We start from the raw sequence: 20,637 nt of genomic DNA, 5'->3' as shown, positions 1-20,637 counted from the left end.
TCTGAGGAGGCCTTACAAACAGCTGTGAAAAGAAGAGACGTGAAAAGCAACGGAGAAAAGGAAAGATATAAGCATCTTGATGCAGAGTTCCAAAGAATAGCAAGGAGAGATAAGAAAGCCTTCCTCAGCGATCAATGCAAGGACATAGAGAAAACAACAGAATGGGAAAGACTAGAGGTCTTCATGAAAACTAGATACCAAGGGAACATTTCATGCAAAGATGGGCTCGATAAAGGACAGAAATGGTATGGACCTAACAGAAGCAGAAGATATAAAGAAGAGGTGGCAAGAATATACAGAAGAACTATACAAAAAAGATCTTCATGACCAAGATAGTCACGATGGTGTGATCACTCACCTAGAGCCAGACATCCTGGAATGTGAAGTCAAGTGGGCCTTAGGAAGCATCACTTCGAACAAAGCTAGTGGAGGTGATGGAATTCCAGTTGAGCTATTTCAGATCCTGGAAGATGATGCTGTGAAAGTGCTGCACTCAATATGCCAGCAAATTTGGAACACTCAGCAGTGGCCACAGGCCTGGACAAGGTCAGTTTTCATTCCAATCCCAAAGAAAGGCAATGCCAAAGAATGCTCAAACTACCACACAATTGCACTCATCTCACATGCTAGCAAAAGAGTGCTTAAAATTCTGCAAGTCAGGCTTCAACAATACGTGAACCATGAACTTCCATATGTTCCAGCTGGTTTTAGAAAAGGCAGAGGAACCAGAGATCAAATTGCCAACATTGCTGGATCATCAAAAAAGCAAGAGAATTCCAGAAAGACATCTATTTCTGCTTTATTGACTATGCCAAAGCCCTTGGACTGTGTGGATCACAATAAACTGTGGAAAATTCTGAAAGAGATGGGAATACCAGACCACCTGACCTGCCTCTTGAGAAACCTCTATGCAGGTCAGGAAGGAACAGTTAGAACTGGACATGGAACAATAGACTGGTTCCAAATAGGAAAAGGAGTACGTCAAGGATGTATATTGTCACCCTGCTTATTTAACTTATATGCAGAGTACATCATGAGAAACGCTGGGCTAGAAGAAGCACAAGCTGGAATCAAGATTGTCATGAGAAATATTAATAACCTCAGATATGCAGATGACACCACCCTTATGGCAGAAAGTGAAGAGGAACTAAAAAGCCTCTTGATGAAAGTGAAAGAGGAGAGTGAAAAGTTGGCTTAAAACTCAGCATTCAGAAAACAAAGATCAGGGCATCTGGTCCCATGACTTCATGGGAAATAGATGGGGAAACAGTGGAAACTGTCAGACTTTATTTTTTGGGGCTCCAAAATCACTGCAGATGGTGACTGCATCCATGAAATTAAGAGACAAGTTATGACCAACCTAGATAGCATATTCAAAAGCAGAGACATTACTTTGCCAACAAAGGTCCATCTAGTCAAGGCTATGGTTTTTCCAGTAGTCATGTATGGATGTGAAAGTTGGACTGTGAAGAACGCTGAGCAGCAAAGAATTGATGCTTTTGAACTGTGATGTTGGAGAAGACTCTTGAGAGTCCCTTGGACTGCCAGGAGATCGAACCAGTCCATTCTAAAGGAGATCAGTCCTGGGTGTTCTTTGGAAGGACTAATGCTGAAGCTGAAACTCCAATACTTTGACCACCTCACGCAAAAAAATGACTCACTGGAGAAGACCCTGATGCTGGGAAGGATTGGGGGCAGGAGGAGAAGGGGACACAGAGGATGAGATGGCTGGATGGCATCACTGTCTCGATGGACGTGAGTCTGAGTGAAGTCCAGGAGTTGGTGATGGACAGGGAGGCCTGGCGTGCTACAATTCACGGTGTCGCAGAGAGTCGGACACGACTGAGCGACTGAACTGAACTGAACTGAATAATCTAGTGATGCGGAGCATCTTTTCATGTACTTATTAGCTATTTCTCTATCTTTTTGGGAAAATGTATGCTGCTGCTGCTGCTGCTAAGTCGCTTCAGTCGTGTCCGACTCTGTGCGACCCCATAGACGGCAGCCCATGAGGCTCCCCCGTCCCTGGGATTCTCCAGTGAAGAACACTGGAGTGGGTTGCCATTTCCTTCTCCAATGCATGAAAGTGAAAAGTGAAAGTGAAGTCGCTTAGTCGTGTCCGACTCTTAGCGACTCCATGGACTGCGGCCCACCAGGCTCTTCCGTCCATCGGATTTTCCAGGCAAGAGTGCTGCAGAGTGGGGTGCCACTGCCTTCTCCGGGAAAAATGTATATTCAGGTCTTTTTCCCATTTTTTAATTGAATTATTTGCTACTGAGTTGTATAAGTTCTTATGAAACATTTATTCCTTCTCAACTATATGGTTTGCTTGTTATACATTTTTAGACATTAACTCCTTATTAACTATATGGTTTGCAAGTATTTTCTCCCATTCCATAGGCTTTCTACTTTGTTGACTGTTTCTCATTTTGGGGTCGATGTAGTCTCGCTTATTTTGGTGCTTGTGCTTTTGGAGTCATATTCAAAAAGTCACTGCCAAGAGCCACATTAAGGAGTTTTTATCTTGCTTTCTTCTAGAAGTTTCATGGTTTCAAGTCTTATATTTAAGTCATGCACCCACTTCAAGCTAACTTCTATGAGTGGTATAAGATAGGGGTCTAGTTTCATTCTTTTACATGGGAATATTCAATTTCCTCAGCATCATTAACTGAAGAGACTCTCCTTTTTCCATTGAGTTTTCTTGGCTCCCTCTTCAAATATTAGTTGACCATATATGTGTGGGTTTGTTTCTGGGATCTCAATTGTTTGATCTGTTTTTGCTTCAGATCTGTTTCATTCATCTGTTTTTGTACCACTGCCATACCGTTTAATGACTACAGCTTTATAGTATAGCATGAAAACAGGAAGTGTGATACCTTCCACTTTGTTCTTCTTTCTCAGGATTATTCAGAGTCTTGTGGGGTTCTATATACATTTTAGATTTTTGTTTCTAATTCTGTAAAAATAAGGCCACTGAAATCTTGATAGGGATCACACTGAATCTAGAGATGGTTTTTGGCAGTAATGACATTTTAACAATATTAATCCTCATAATCCATGAACATGGGATAAAGATTTTAAAGTCGGTAATTCTACATGTAGGCAAGGACAACAAGAAGTCTCACATGCAGGTGGTAGGAATGTAAATGGTTCAACCACCTGGAAAACCACTTGCAACTTCCCTATGACTCAGTAATTCCATTCCTAGAGAAATGAAGGCTTATCTTCCTCAAAGGACATGTACCAGCATATTTATACCAGTTTTATCCTCAATAGCCAAAAGCTGGATATAATCCAATACATAAGAGAATGGATAAACAACTGTGGTATATTTGTACACTGCAATATTACAAAGAGCAATTAAAAAGAACCAGCTGCTAATATACACAATAACACAGATGAATCTCACAAGCATTACACTGAGAGAGAGAAATAAAACACAAAGAACAGCTATTGCAAAATCCTAATTATATGAAGCTCAGAACAGGCAAAAATAATCGACGGTAATAGAAAAGTCAAAATAGTGGTTCCTTCCAAGAAATGTGGGAAAAGCAGGCACTGATCAGAAGGACCAGGACTTCCCTGGTGGTCCAGTGATTGGGAGTCTGCCTTCCAATGCAGGGGATGCAGGCTGGACCCCTGGTCAGGGAAGGCTGCACATGACATGCAGCAGCTGGACCCATGCGCCCCAACTACAGAGCTGGCACTGCAGAGCCCAGGAGCTGCAATCACCGAAGCCCGAAAGCCCCAGAGTCCGCGGCTCCGCAACAGGAGAAAGCCCTCACTCGCCTGACTAGAGAAAGCCTGCGCACAGCAGCAAGGAGCCCACGCCACAGCCAAGACCCAGTGCAGCCAAAATTTTAAAAAGCAGGGGCAGCAAAGACTCTTCTGAGCTGCTGAAAATATTCTTTGACCTCGATGGTGGTTTCACAGGCATGTACATACATAAAAATGAATAACCTGATAAGTTTATGCTTTCATCCGTCAATAAAAAAAACTTAAAAATAATGTTTACATGGTTCTTAATTCTATTTTTACAGTTATTCTCTTTAACTCTCTTCTTTGAATATCTTATAATCAGAAATTAGAATACCTACCAGTCACATATGTCTGTATAATAATTAAAAGCTATGCTAAAAGTAAATCGTATAATCTAAGTTCCTGTAAGCAGACCCTATTTGTTACAAACAGAATCTAACTGAACACATGCTTAACAAAACAAACACTGAAGGACTAAGAGACTGTTTCAGATTAAAGACTGCAAAACAACAATTAAATGTAAACACAGGGCATGAGCCTGGAGAGGATCCTGTGTGGAAGAAGGGGTGGAAAGGGCAGAAAAGGACCGTAACGGATCAACTAGCAAATCTGAATACTGAATTATCTGTTAGAGAAAAGTACCTATCAAACCCATTCCTGAATCTGATAACTGCACTGTGATTATATAAGAGAACTTTCTAGTTCTTTAAACTTATTGATACATGCAGTAATAGTGCTTAAGGGACATTAGGTTTACAATTTACTCCTAAATTATTTAGCAATAACAATAAAAACCACACACCCATATGTATCAAAAGTAATAAAGCAAACATGGCAAAATATTAACAGGTGGGTCTATTCTTTATATTATTCTTACTACAACATTAACACAATTTTAAAAGAGTAACATGTAATTAATGGTAAGGTTGTTTTAGTGTATGCATTCAAATATATCCTGTGTGCTTAGGAAGTGACAGGTACTATCCTATCCTACGCACTGATTTCAGAAGTGAATAAAGCAAGCACTGCTCTTTCAAGAGCTCCATCTTAGAAAGAAATGATAACTGCAATATGATATACATGCCAGAAAGTGGGTGGGTGCCACGGGAACACAGAATCAGGATGCCTACCTCAGCCTTGAGGGGCTTCCCAACTGCCCATGCAGGAGACGCCAGTTTGATCCCCAGTCCAGGAAGATGCCTGCAGAAGGAAATGGCAACCCACTCCAGGTATTCATGCCTGGAAAAATCCCAAGGACAGAAGGGCCTGGTGGGCTTCAGTCCATGGGGTAGCAAAAAGTTGGGACACGAGTGAGCGCCTGAACATCAACTCAGCCCTGGGCACAGGTGAGCTGTGAGGTGTGAGCTGGGGTGGTCACCTGGAAGGCTGTCATAGGCAGGGTCCTATCTTGTGGATACATCTGGGTTAGGACTTGAAAGATGACTAGAAGTTTATAAGACCGACAGGAAGAAAAAGATATTCCAGATAGCTGAGAACGGCTATAGCTGAAGAATTATAATGAGAAGAAATGGTATAACATGAGGCCATTAGTGTAATGTAACAAAGGCAGCTTTGAAACCCTGTACAACCATACTTAGAATAAACATAACACAATGCTGCTGGTGCTGCTGCTAAGTCGCTTCAGTCGTGTCCGACTCTGCGCGACCTCATGGACTGCAGCCTACCAGGCTCCTCCATCCATGGGATTTTCCAGGCAAGAGTACTGCAGTGGGTTGCCATTGCCTTCTCCGATAATACAATGCAAGACTTCTTAATTCTAAAAGTGATAAAGACTGGTTCACCTCTAAAATAAGGTACTCATTCTCAACAAGCATTTACCAGGAAAAACTTTTAATAGCTCACTTATATGTACAGGTAACAAATGTAAAACCAACAAAGGGTTAATATCCAAAATATATAAACAGCTCATACAGTTCAATATCAAAAAAAAAATCAAAACAAATAGTCAAAAAATGGGCAGAACCCAAACAGCCATTTCCTCCAAAGACATACAGATGGCCAGTAAACACATGAAGAGAGGCTCAATATCGCATATTATTAGAGAAATGCATATCAAAACCATGAGATTATCGCCTCACACCAGTCAGAATGTCCATCGTCAAAAAAAATCTACCAACAGTAAATGCTGGAGAGGGTGTGGAGAAAAGGGAACCCTCCCGCACTGGTGGGAATGTAAACTGATACAGCCAGTGTGGAAAACAGTACAAAGGTTCCTTAAAACACTAGGAATAAGATCACCATATGACCCAGCAATCCCACTACGGGGCCGCCACTCCCACCCTGAGAGACCACAATGCCAGCATACACACGAAGCCCACGTTCACTGCACCACTCCTGACAAGAGCCAGGACACGGAAGCAACCCAGACGCCTATCGACACGTGAGAGGGTCAAGCAGCTGCGGCACACTTCTACTGGAGGACTGCTCCACCGTAAGGGAAGGAACTTGAGTCAGCTGTAGCAACCCTGTCAGAGAGTCAAGTCCGTCAGGAAGAGAAAAGCAAGTTTCGTATGCTAACACATACACACGGAATGCAGAAAAATGGTACTAGTGAACATAGCAGAGAAGGGTCTGTGGACACAGTAGGGGAACATGAGGGTGGGACAAATTATATACAATAGCGTAGTGTTAGTCGCTCAGTCACGTCCGACTCTTTGCCACCCTATGGACTGCAGCCCGCCAGGCTCCTCTGTCCATGGGATTCTCCAGGCAAGAACACTGGAGTGGGGTGCCATTTCCTTCTGCAGGGGATCTTCCCGACCCGGGCAGGCATGAACCCTGGACCTCCTGCACTGCAGGCAGACTCTTTACCGTCTGAGCTACCAGGGAAATCCTATATACACGATATCATACATAGAACAGGCAGTAGGAAGTCGCTAAATAACACAGGAAGCCCGCCTAGCGCTCTGTGAGGACCTGGAGGGGTCGTCTCATGGCTGGGGACGGGTGGGGAAGCTCAGGAGGAAAAGTATATATATACACACAAATACACACACACATAACTGATTTGCACTACTGTACAGCAGAAACCAATTCAAAATTGTAATGCAATTTTCCACCAACTAAAAAAATAAAACTGAAAACCAATTTTTAATACCAAACCTTCTGTGAATCAAATCCATTCCTGTATGATAATTCAGAGTTTAACGTTCCTGACACATGGAATAGGATTAACATCTCAAATGATATCAGATAAAAATCTCTACGTAAGAGTAAAAAAATGTGCTACCGAAAGAACACCAGCAGAGACAATGAACTCTTCTGCCTAAAATCTATGTCCTATAAGCCTACAAGTGGTAGAATATACCAGTAACTCCTCTGTACAAATTCTATCAAGATTAAATCACATAAGGGCACATTAAAGTAAGTGTCATTATAATAAAATGCTGTCCTGCCAAATAATAAGCAGCAACATGAAATCTCGAAACCACATGTGAAGTGCAAGCGTTCCATGTTCTCAAAAACAGGTGCTGTTTCACCACAATTGATAACAAAAATATACCAAGATTATCTTAATATAGCTTTTCAATAAAACCTAGAGAACATTTTTCACATCTTTATCCTACATCTTCTTCACTACTGAGTAAGTGTTCAGAAATAACCCAATTAACAAAGGTGAAGCAAGTGATCAAAGAAACTACTAATTAGGGCGGCCATTAGCTTTCTCCTGACGATTACTCACAGCTTCTCCCTGAGCGGCCTGCTTGCCACTGCTTCTTCGGCCCAGTCCACACACACAGCCCTTACAGGAGGTGTCAGATTCTGCTGTAGCAAAAGAAATACTTCTACACACTCATACATGATGAAATAACACTAATACAATTACAATAAAGAAAATTAAAAGTTATTAAGCAACCTAAAATAAAACCCATGGTAGAAACCAGGGGGGAAAAAACATGGTAAAAACAGAAAAAGTGCTTAACACATCAGCCTAAGCCTAATGATAGCTAAAAATTGAGACAAAACTTCTCCATATATATTAATACGAGTGAAAATGAAAAGTGTAATATTAACATAAACTCCTATAAATGGAATAACAATCTTGTTTTCAACTAAGACACGGATGGCTCTCCCCCTCCCTCAGTTGCTTCTCTTGTCCTGCAGCACCACCAAGTGGCAGAAGGCTACACTGCAGCTCCAGGACGGCTGGCTGAACACTTAACACTCAAAAATACCATCTGCTGTGGACGGAACCTTCCAAAATTCCTAGGAAGGCCTAACTCCCCATAGGACTGTACCTGGAGACAGGGCCTGTGAGGAGGTGGTGCAGGTTACATGAGGTCACGCGGGTGGGTCTCCAATCCGACAGGACTAGTGCCCTTTAAGAGGAGGAGATGCCAGCAAACTAGCACCCTGGGCTCTCAGTCACCCAGGGAAGGCCGCACAGAGGCAAGGCAGCTGACCGCAGGCCAGAGCGAGAGCCTTCACCAGGACATCCATCAACAGGCAGCCTGCTCTTAGACTTCCGAGCCTCCAGAGGAGTAGAGAATAAACATCTACTGCTTATGCCATCCAGTCTGCAGCATTTTGTTATGCCAGCCTGAGTGGATTAATACAGCAATGCTACGCCTTCATTCCAAAATCTGTTCTTTATGAGAAAAGCATTCACTTAAAAGGAACAAAAGTCAAAAGATTTGCCTTTAAAAATTCTAGCCCTTAAAATAACAGAAATTAAATAAAGTCTTTTCTAAGAAGTTCCTTTATCGGCTAAAAGAGGCTATTATTTAGATCAGAAAAGTTAGAAGTTAGGATTAATTCTTATTATCAAAGGGAACATTTTTTCCCCGAAATTAATCAACTGTGGTTCCTAAGTACACCTGTGCTTTCCTCAGAGCAAGACAAAATCTTTAGAACAGGGGAGGCGGGGGGAGATTCATATTGGTCCAAATAAGAGAGGTAAGTGTTATCAGGAAATAGATATATGTACTTAAAATCAAATTTCTTCTGTTTACATCTGTCTATGTGTTTAGAAATTCTCACCAATTTACAAACATTCCTGACTGCCTATATATTAAATAGCAGCCAAGAACATGAACTCCAGAACCCAAATAGCAGGGTTTGCATCTCTGCTTTGTGCTTACTGAATACTCAACAGCTCTCTTTCAGTTACCCACCTGTAAAAACAGAGATAACTTCCCATAAAGGCTGCACCTTCCCCTACAGGCTTCTCCATTCTCCCACTCCCTCGGGCCCAAGAATAAATTTTATTTACTTTCTTACAAATTATGGTGATCCACTGGAATCAGCACCACACAGACAGGACAACTTTTTATCTCAATATCCCAGAGGAGAGAACAAAGAAGAGAAACCAAGGTGAAAACGGTCCTGGTTCACAGGTTAACTTTCTCTTTTTATCCCAAATACCCGATTTCTGCATCATCCCGACTCTTTATAATATCGTGTATAAAACTCATGAGATGGAGCGTTCCAGCAGTAGATGCAGGCAGACCCCTTGGGTCTAGGGTCCTTCTTCAGTTTTCCAAGATTAGGTATTTGATTCCTCGAAAAAGATCCAATTATAAAGATAGCCCATACCACCTAATTTAGCCTAAATTTCTGTTACTGCAGTTAATATTTCTTTCTGGACCTGGATAACTATCTCACTACTGTAGGACAAGAGTACTCCATGTATAAGACGTATGGATTAACTCCACTAAGTAGGACAGTATGGCTCCCATTTTGTCCTTCCTTATAAGCAAGACGACTACAAAAACTGAAGACATAAAAGGGAAGACTTTTTAAGTATTCCATTTCATCTCCTGCCATCTACAGAAAAGAAAGGAAAAGCTCTTAAGAGGATGTGGCATTTCCTCACCTGCTCCCTAAAGAGTTTTCAATTTTAAAGGGTGGGCATAAAACTTCCTTGCTATAAGCTGTTGCAAAATACTTGCTCAGATAAGCTGTTCCATACTCAATTTAAAATGCAGCATTTTCAGTCCTTTTTAAAATCTTACTCCAAAGTAAATAAGCATTGATATTTTTTCTACAGTAAATAACCACTAGTGGTTTTTAAAAATTTTAACTATTATCCCTCACTAATAAATATACTCGAACCAGGCAGTGAACATTGCTCCAGAAAAACATAAAGCAAAAAAAAAAAAAAAAAAAAAAGAGAGAGAGATTCAAATAAAATATGCTACAAAATCCATACTGCCCTCTCAAAAATCTCAAACTTCAATCACTACCAGCTTAGACTTTATAAAAATATCACTTCTAGTTATGAATATCTTGTTTTTAGAAATGGAGTCCTTGAGGTGACTCCTAATAATTTTATATCTTGCAGAGATTTGCCCAGTTTCTCTAGGCTACTGAGCAACATACACTAAAACTATACTGGAACAAAAACCTTTCAACTCCTAGTGCAGTTCTCTTTCCATTTTATCATATTTCCTCATAGCTCAATTTCTCAAATGTCAAGGACAAGGTGTACTGTTGAAAACCGATAAATAAGAATACCGTATACAATGTATCACAATGTATTACTGTGGGCTACAGCCAACTGGTTACATTTGAAAGTAAACAATTTAAGTAAGAGTGAACATCCTCCTTTTACAAACAAGAAACTAAGGCCCAATACAGACTGCTAGTCTGTGGCAATCTTTTGGGGGAAAAGTGACCTCCATCTAGAAAGATACCCAGTTAAGATTTGAATGGGCAAGAGAAGAGAGGCCTTTCCAGGTAGGAAAATCACATAAGCAAAAGCTTAGTGGATGAAACAAATCAATCAATTCAGAGGACAAAGAATAAATTCTTTTGACTAAGAATGCTACACTAAGTCGCTTCAGAGAGGGCAGCCCACCAGGCTCCCTCGTCCCTGGGATTCTCCAGGCAAGAACACTGAAGTGGGTTGCCATTTCCTTCTTGACTAAGAATAAAGACAAATTTAGGAATGGCTAAGAATTAAACTTCACCCTACAGGCAGAGGGAAGCTAGAGTGAGTTTTTACCAATAAATGTAAATGTCTCAGAAATTGTGCGTTTGTCTGGAAGCCCAGACAATAAACATAAAACAAAGGCTGTTAAGAGCCAAAATATTTAACCAATCTATTTATTTAATCCAATTAGATATTTAATCCAATTCTAAAAGGAAAAGTGGAAAAGATATTACAAAAAAGGTTAAATAATAAAATTTAAAATGTACACTGAAGGAAAATGAAACAAATGAGAGAAGAATAAATGACAGAAGTGGACAAACACATTACCAGTTACATAACAAAAGGTATCACTCCACACAGGCAGTCAAGTTCTGGAAAGAGGATTAAATGATCCAAACAAGCCCAGTCTCCAAAGCTAAAACAACACTCAAAGCACAACCACCAAACATTCCTGTTCAAACTGCAATAACTCACCTCTCTAGCAGCGCAGTCATGAGGAGCTTCTTCTTTGTTTACTTTCCCTTTTGGAAATCCCCAGCCTGATTTTGCTAGGTACCCCTGAACCAGCAGTACCTGCAAAACAATCAAGACATAAAAATAAAGCCTGCTCTCCTTTCCCATATTCCTTTCTAAAAGCAAGAAGTGCTTTTCTCCTTACTTCAGATAACTGTTATCGCCAATAACCTTACTTGGTTAACTATCTTCCAGGAGGCTCGATATATTACTTTTCCTATGAAGAAAGGCATTCTGCCCATTTTAAAGTATTTCTTCAGCAATCAAGTTCCTTTACAATATGCCATACTGCAACAGGTATAAATTATTAAGACCCAGAATGCAGACAAAATATGCAAATTTTGGCCTTGCAGCAGTAAAAATCTAAGTATACTTTTAAAACCTCAGTTCAGAACATTATAGATATAACATGAGGATGAAAAGAGCTGATTACTATTTCACTTAAAAATTCTGTATTACTCTCACTCACATTTTCAAGTGTCTCATCAAGAATAATTGCACCATATGTTGGCACTCCCATTTTATATTCCTTCCATTCATCCAAAATTTTTTCCACATCTTCACCTTGAGGCAGCAAAAATGGACAATGATTGAAGAGTACACCATGTGTTAAGGAAGCCATTTACTTTCTCCCTTAATACAGTTTAAGCACATATATACAGAAAGAGATCTTTTTAAATGAATTTTGTACTTTATACAAAATTACTCACATCTTCACCTCACTTAAGTGTATCCTTCTTTTCACATTTGTTTTCTCCTGAACAAAACATTTCTAACTTTTGCATTTAGCCTAGGCACAAATCAAGTCAACTTTGAATACACATACTCTGGCACCCTAAGTTAACACCAAAAAACTCAGGGCCACGTTAGCACTTCCAATCACTAAGTGTGTCAAATTTATCATATTAAGAGTCAACAGATACTGAAACGGACCGCAAGAAATATAAGCACAGTACACCAGGAAGAGCTGGGTTCCCTGGCAGTACAGTGGCTAGGACTCTACTGCCACTGCACGGGGTACAGAGTCAATCCCTGGTTGAGGAACTAAGATCCCACAAGCCTCTAAGCTGCCCCTCGCCCCCAAAAAAGAAGAAGCGGAAGTAGCTAACTCCAACTCTGGGAAGCAGAATTAAAGATGAATGAAGCATGCCACTCTACGGGGCTGAATATTTTTCTTTACCACGTGTATGTATCGCTTTTATAATTTAGAACATTTTAAAGAGGAAGATTTATTAAGGATTATAGAGAAAGGTAAATATGAGTATTAAGGAGAGTACGGCCTGTTTCAAAAGAAACTGGGTTATGTCTCTCCAAAATTGGGCAGAGTAAAATAATTTTTTTCTAAAGTAAATACAACCTAAACCTGTAAAGTATATGCTCAGGCTTCCAATACTCATACGCTACCAAATGCCTCATTACAACACTGTTAATTATGAAAACTGTAGGGCAAATTATAATTTATGACAGTTTCTCAAATGGAGGACATTCTCAAGGGTTTTCAAGTTCTCTGTGAAAACTTACCTATTCTGTCTTTTCATTTTTATGTTAATGTAAGAAAGGAAGGTTTTGTAACAGAAAGGTGCAGGGAAAACTGGTAGTACATACACATCAACATCCTCAAAGAAGTCAGCATTATATTCACATTAACTACTGAGTTAAACAAAAACATCACATTAAATTCATTTTATGAAAACTAATTTTATGAGCTGTACCTTTTTCTGTTTAAAAATATGCTTTGGTTTTATAACTGCAGTAAGAAATAAGGTTCTCAAAGAGCTCAAAAAAGGCAACCATCTATAAAACACTGTATTAAATAGGCAAGCACTAGGTTAAAAATATTCTTTGCTTTCATTTAGGGAATGGGGAAATTGTGTGGATATAACATTAACTATTCCATAAAGTTCTATGGAAGAATTTTGGAAGATTCCAGCTTCCTATATTCCCATTAAAGTCTGGTCTGAGATAGTTAGTAAAAATTCCTTAGGTGTTTTAGGTCACCACAGATTTTTTTTTTTTTAATCTAACTATATCTTTTAAATAAATGGATATTTTTTCCATTAAAAATTTAACCACAGGGGAAAAAATATGAAAGTAACCCAGGAATAGAAGTAACTTCAAACAGTGTTAAAGAGGAAGTGTCAAAGAGGAAGACACTTATCTTGTCTTTTTCCTCTCTCTTCCTTCTCCCTACAGCATTCTTAATAATTTCACAGTGCATGATTGCCTCTATAATGAAGTTTTATCTCATCTTTCTACCCATTAAATAACTTCTTCAAAAATAACAAAGATTAGCAAAACAAATTAAAATCAACAGACATAATCTTGAAAATTATCTATACTCTTCATTTACCCATTTTTTTTCCTACCCCAAAATCACCATAAAAAGAGTGAGTGGATGAACCAATCAACTGCAGACCAAGATATATTTGGAATTAATGATGAAAAGTACTTGCTCAAGTCCACACAATTAGCAAATAACAGAACCCAATTCAAAATGACATCAATTTCTTCACTGAAGACAACTCTTCAATCTTCCTCCATATTCAATAGTACATAAAGTAATTCATTCCAACAATGGAGTGGAAAGTTTTTTGGTTTTTGGTTTCTTTGGAGTGGAGAGTTTTTAAATACCACTTTTATTTAATGAGACAATGTACTTAACTCAAAAAACCCTGTGATATGCTCTGAGAAATGATAATTATTTTCTAATTTTTACTAAAATTATTATTTGACTACTGCCTTATTTTCTTAACCATCAAACCAAATTATTTTGCATCTTCAATCTTGGCTTACTGGGCCTTACCAACATTTCTAAGAGAAAGACTGAAGATCACACTGATTAAATAAAGAATGGAAGAAGCTTTAAGCCCATACGTCTACTTGTATTACACATATCCCTTCTTAACAATTCAGTGATTCTTTAGTAGACTCTTCAACATTTCTGCAAAAACATGAAAAATACACTCTAACTGTAGACAGTTATTTTGCTATAAGTGCCATCCAAAATCTTTCTGTTACCACAAGCTTGGGACAAGCTCTAGCCCCAGTTCCCTATATTCCTTGTCCTTCACATCCACACCCACTTCTGGGACCAACTCCCACAGCAACAATCTGCACCCTGCCATCAACACAACTGTAACAGTACTTTGATTAGAATAAAACAGCTTGGCCATAATTTTCTACAGCAGTCTTTTAAGGAGTCACAATGTATGGCTATTCCACATCTATTTTTGACTGTTCTTCTGTCTCCATATTAGCACCCTCTGGCTTTTATTTTCTCCTCTCCACAATATGGTCCATCACTTTAATCAATGTTTTAGCAATGTTCAAAATTCTTTTGCCACAGTTATGAATATAGCTCCCCAGCAAAACCTCAAACCAGAAGCAAGTCCAAGACAGTCACCCTATACCACATGCAGGGGTATGTAGCATATACTCAGGCAAGTACTACTGGCACATATTCAGTTAAGTGCTATACCTGAGTAGCCACTAAAGAAAAGTCACAGGACCATGCACAATTAATAGAAGAAAAAACAGAGTCACAGAAAAGGCCTACTATCTGTCCAAGGTTGCATGGCTGGTAAATGGCAAAGACGGGATGGCCACGCACGGGATGTGGCTGCAGAATTCACACTCTTTACTCCAGTCTCACAGGCACCACGAATCAGTGTGTCCGTCGTGCCCCCACAAAACTTCCCCTTTATTTCTCTACAGATGGAATGGCACACCCATCCACCCAATCGCTCAAATCAGAAACCTGGATACCATCCCTGACTCCTTCCTCTACCTCTCCTCAGACATTCAAGTTAAGACAAAGTTTACCTCCTAAATATTACCAAAATTTAATATCTTCACTTCTATCAGAAGTTTCCATTTCTCCCTCACAAATTAATGAAACAGCATCTTAACTAGGTTTCCAATCTGATGTTCCTCCAATTCACTGCCTGCACTATCTCAGGAATGTTTTTCAAAACATCCCTAGAGAAATAAAGCAAATGTGGCAAAACGTTAACAATGGGCAAATACACAGAAAGGGCGTGATGGCACTTCACATTCTTTCCACTTCTCTGTAAGTTAAACTGTCTTCCCTGAAGTCTTTTTTCAATCTCCTATGTTCTTTTATTACCCTTATGGGTAAAGTCCAGACAAATACGGCCCACTAGACTCTGCCTCCAAAGAAGATTTTTATCTATTTTCAAATTGGAGTGGGATTACTCGCTTCACTATTTCTAATGAACCCTAGGCTACCTTATCAAAACCTACCAGACTTCAGTGTAATCACGTCCTTTCCTGCCTGTCATCTTAAAGACAGCAACCAAATATACCTTGTTCACTACACAATGCCTGGCATAGACGAAGCACTCAATTATTTAATGGAGTCTACCACATTAGAAGCTTTTTCTTCCAAGTAAGTGAATTAGAAGAAGAAACTTAACTAAAACAGGAGCGCTTTTCTTTTAATAATAAGGAAAGTTTTAAAAATTCATATATATAAACACAATTGCAATTGTGTTTCAGGAAAAACTGCAATTCAGGACTCTGGGTTAGGAAGATCCCTTGGAGAAGGAAATGGCAACCCACTCCAGTATTCTGGCCTGGAGAATCCCATGCACAGAGGAGCCCGGTGGGCCACAGTTCACAGGGTCAGAAGAGTCAGACATAACTCAGTGACTAAACTACCACATAAGCACTAAATCTTACCCAGAACCCCAAAATATGTACAGTTGCTCTTGTAAGACCCCCAAGTCTATGCAAAACAGAAGACGACAGCCTTATTTTATCCATGTTTCTCCAATTAAATTATAGCTCCTTAAAAAGTGTTCTGTGATTTCCTCATAAAATCTGCCACCAAGACTCTAACAAAGATAGTGACAGTACTTCTATTCCTCCTTTTTTCATTTACTTCTCCATACTTGCTGAAATCCTTTCAAAGGTTAACCGCTATATAGAATAAACAGTTTCATTCATCATTTTCTGCAGAACCCTAACGGGTTCCTTATTTCATGCAGCTAAGGGAAAGCACAGGGAGCTGAGTGTGAGGGTTGTTTTAAATCACCTATTCCTACTCCCTCTAGTGTAGTACAGTGATTACGGGTATAGCTCCATGTCAACACATGGTTTATGTTTAAAAACAATGACCAAAACAATAAAAATCAGAGCATTTGGCTCAAGATTTAAAAACTCACAAATTCCCCTACATAACTTCCATCCCTATCTCCTCCTGAATCCCTATAAGCATCTTAGTAAAAATTTACTTTCCAAGGTATTGCTTATCATTTCCAACTCCCCAATTTTGCTCCATCCCTTTTCTTTATCTGCAATGCATTTCCCACCCCAGCCTGCTTACAGGAAATGTATAGAATGAAAATTCTACATTCCCTTTAAAACATAGCCTTGCTTAAACTTGCATAAAACTCTCCACCTTCTGCCAAATTCTAAAAACAGTATCAAGAGCATTAGCAATTTACCAGGGTTTTGGCCTTGTGACATAGCTTCCTTTTATAATCTTAAATATTTGTGTGAATCTTTTATAATTATAACAAGTTTCTATCTTATTTGTAAATAGGGAGGAACAAAGGCTTCTCAGAAGGCAAGGAATCTGCCACAAAACCAAAAACTGTTTTGAACACAGGAAGTATTCAATAACTACTTAAGAATATCTACCCCAGAAAGCTAGTAATCTCAGTAAAGATCATTCAGTTAACTGGAACAGCAAGAGGAATGTAAAAAAAAAAAAAAAAAAACACAACACAGATCAGTTCTAGAAACAGGCTAGCTATATCTGAAAGAAAAGAAAATCAAATTTATTTCTAATTATCACTGCACATTTTAGGGGGTCCTCAATATAAACAAAAGTACAGTTGTCCCTCCAGTATCAACAGGTGTTACCAAGTCCAAGCTCACTCTGCTCACTACTAGACAGGCCAATGAATCCGAGACACAAGGTTGAGGCAAGGAATATGATTTATTCAGAGGGCCAGCTAACCAAGATGGCCAACTAATGTCCCACAATCATTTTACCGGGGTCTGGACGCCAGGTTCTTTTATAGAGAGAGATGGGGGGAGGTGAGGAAACAAAGTAAAAAGACTATTAATCTTGCAAGTTATCTCCTAGAATGGCTAGCCTCAGGCAGGGAGGTGTGTTCATTTCTTCCTTCCTGCCAACTACAGGTGGAGGGGAGGGGGGGTGGTTCTGAACAAAGGCACTTTAACAGGCAGAGAGGCAGGTCAGGCTATTATGTGTGACTGTAGTAATAACAAAAGCAATGGAAAGCAAGTTAAAGAAACAGTTTCAACATGGAGTCGGAACTGACTTCTCCCTGCAACAATGTGTGACCCACAGATAGCAGGGTTGACTCTACATGCCATTTTACACCATCAAAGAAACTTGAGCGGGCTTTCCTGGTGGCTCAGCGGTAAAGAACCCTCCTGCCAATGCAGGGGATGTGGGTTTGATCCCTGGGTCGGGAAGATCTCCTGGAGAAGGAAATGGCAACCCACTCCAATATTCTCACGTGGGAAGTCCAATGGCAAAGGAGCCTGATGGGTTATATAGTCCATGGGGTCACAGAAAATTGGACATGACTTAGTGACTAAACAAGGAACATCTATGAATTCTGGTATCCTGGAGAGAAGGGGAGTGGTCCTGGAACCACCCCCATGAATATCAAGATACAACCCTACTATCAAATTGTGCCTACAACCATCAGGCACAAACCATATGTATATGCTTTATGTATTTGACAAATTTTAGAAATCATTATGTTTTATTTAAAAGATTATAAATCTCAAAGGCAAGCAAAAGAAAATTTGTGCTAAAACATCTTATTAACAAGAATGAAAGACAGTCATTATAGTAATAAAAAGGATATCAGCTTTAGCAAAGTCTCTTATCCCACACTGAGGTAATCCTGGTGTGTTCTGCATGTAGAAATCCAAGTAAAACCAATGGGCAAGTTCAATCTGAAAACACACTCGGATAGCATTGTCTCTTTCCTCGCTGGGAATATGCAAAATAAATCGGCTGTCAAAAACAAAAAACATACAAAAATTACATTTACAAACCATAACAATTTATTTTAACCTTTTTAATTGCTTCATTCCTGACCCACCAACACGAAAATAGACCAAAAGCAGTACTGATCAAGGAAGCAAAACTGGCAGGAAAGTGAAAGTGTTAGTCGCTCAGTCTGTCCAACTCTTTGCGACCCCATGGGCTGTAGCCTCTGTCCACGGAATTCTCCAGGCAAGAATACTGGAGTGGGTTGCCATTCCTTTCTCCAGGGGATCTTCCCGACCCAGGGATCAAACCCAGGTCTCCTGCACTGCAGGCAGATTCTTTACCATCTGAGCCATCAGGGAAACCAGGGAAAATGAGTTATGAATGAACTCATTCATAACACAATTTTTTTAAGACGCCATCTATCCTCTGTTCACAAGTAGAGATTAAGAGCTCACTAACAATAAATTAAACATGAGCTAGAAAACAAACTTGTGGGACTTCCCTGAGGTCCAGTGGTTAAGACTCCGTGCTTCCACTGAAGCGGGCACAGATTTCATCCCTGGTTGGGGAGCTAACACCCTGCAAGCCATGTGGTGTGGACAAAGAAAAAAGAAAGAAAAAAAAAAAATCACTAGGATTCCCTCCCATGTCTGGTAACATTTTCAAAGAACATATGCAAATAAATTCATACACTCAGAAAAGATATTAGCTGTTTAATCTTTATATTTAAAGTATTACAAAGAAATGTAAAAGAAATCATTAATAGACCAGACTTCCCAAAGAGCTCACCTGAAGAATCAGTTCAAAATAACTTTCAAATACACTCACTTTAAAAAAAAGAAAATCTAAACTGTCTTTTCCAAGTACATTCAGAGGCAGGAAGAAACAGTTAATATATAACATAAGTGTACACTATATTACATATACAAATGTGTATGTATGATTAAGATAATGAACCTCTTTTTTGTGCAACAAACCAATCAAAATTTATGTGATTTACAGGACACAGTAAGCAACCACCATTAACCTTCTTCCATGCTTAGCATTTTCTGTAACCTTTTTCTAGTGACTTTTAAAGACAGAATGAATTACGTAAAAGAAATCCACTGGTGTCTACAGTCATTTTTTAAAATTAAAAATAGCATCACCCAGTTTGATCATCTACACGAGCAGTCCACAACCTCTCTGGTACCAGTTTCATGGAAGACAATTTTTCCATGGACTGGGACAAGGGGGATGGTTTGGGGATGATTCAAGTGCGTTACATTTACTGTGCCCTTTAATTTCTATCATTATGAAGAAATCCGCTCCACCTCAGATCACCAGGCATAGATCCCAGCCTTTGGGGCCTCTGACCTACACTATTCACTAGTTGTGGTGATAAATGTTCTTTGCTGTTTTCAAGTTTCAAATCAAATCTCAAAACAATGCTGTAAAAATTATAAAAATACATCATTCCCATAGGGAACTGGATCAGTAGAAGTTAAGACAAATGTATGTACAATAATCTAGAAAAACAATGGGGAAATGAGCTTAAACCACATCTCTATTAAGAACAAGACAGGTAACACCAACGCTGATGGCATTATCTAAGACATAAAAATCTCTTCCACATGGCATTTAAGACCCAGTGCCTGCTCACCCGCACAGCCTCTATCACTCTGTAAAGTTCTTTATACCCAGTGACACTTGTTTCTTAAAAATGTCCTAAATTGCCATCCACATACTATCTCTCTCCTCTCCTTTTCTTACAATTCATTCCTCATGACTTACCTATAGGTCATGAGGAATGATTTAAGAATTACCTACTTCATTCATTTCTTCTAACTCATTCCTCATGACTTACAGACACTGCATCTCCGACCGTGGTAGGTAAATCAGACTCCTCCAAATAGATTTATAAGCTCTTTCAACTCCTACTCCATTAAAGCAACTATCTGGTTTTTACTACTGTGTGCATGCTCAATCACCAAGTTATGTCCAAGACTTTGCGCCTCATGGACTGTATGTAGTCCGCCAGGCTCCTCTGTCCATAGGATTTTTCAGGCAAGAGTACTAGGGTGGTTTGCTATTTCTTTCTCCAGGGGATCTTTCCAACCCAGAGATCAAACCCATGTCTCCTGCATTGCAAGCCAATTCTTTACCACCATTACTGTCCATAAACTGTTCCAAGTTAGTTCACTGAGATAAGGTGCTGAAATCAGTCCTGAATATTCATTGGAATACCGATGCTGAAGCTGAAACTGCAATACTTTGGCCACCTGATGCGAAGAATTGACTCACTAGAAAAGACCCTGATGCTGGGATAGATTGAAGGCGGGAGGAGAAGGGGACAACAGAGGATGAGATGGTTGGATGGCATCACTGACTAGACAAACATGAGTTTGAGTAAACTATAGGAGTTGGTGATGGACCAGGAGGCCTGGCGTGCTGCAGTCCATCCGGTTGCAGAGTCGGACGCAACTGA

The 20,637-nt window shown here is 39.6% G+C and overlaps 1 protein-coding gene across 2 annotated transcripts in view; it reads right to left on the bottom strand.

The window, feature by feature from the left end:
• The window catches only part of LOC120852629 (m7GpppN-mRNA hydrolase), a 44,222-nt gene that overhangs the window by 13,306 nt on the left and 10,279 nt on the right, over positions 1-20,637 (bottom strand). For both annotated transcript variants that reach the window (XM_040225964.1, XM_040225965.1), the window contains exons 2-4: positions 18,040-18,191; positions 11,637-11,764; positions 11,129-11,227 (exon numbers count right to left, since the gene is read on the bottom strand). In XM_040225964.1, coding sequence (XP_040081898.1) covers positions 11,129-11,227; positions 11,637-11,764; positions 18,040-18,191 — 379 coding nt within the window. The remainder of the gene's footprint in view (positions 1-11,128; positions 11,228-11,636; positions 11,765-18,039; positions 18,192-20,637) is intronic.

This window comes from Oryx dammah, unplaced genomic scaffold (genome assembly GCF_014754425.2).
Source record: "Oryx dammah isolate SB20612 unplaced genomic scaffold, SCBI_Odam_1.1 HiC_scaffold_26, whole genome shotgun sequence".
NCBI classification, from domain to species: domain Eukaryota; kingdom Metazoa; phylum Chordata; class Mammalia; order Artiodactyla; family Bovidae; genus Oryx; species Oryx dammah.
This window is presented reverse-complemented; position numbering and strand designations above follow the sequence as displayed.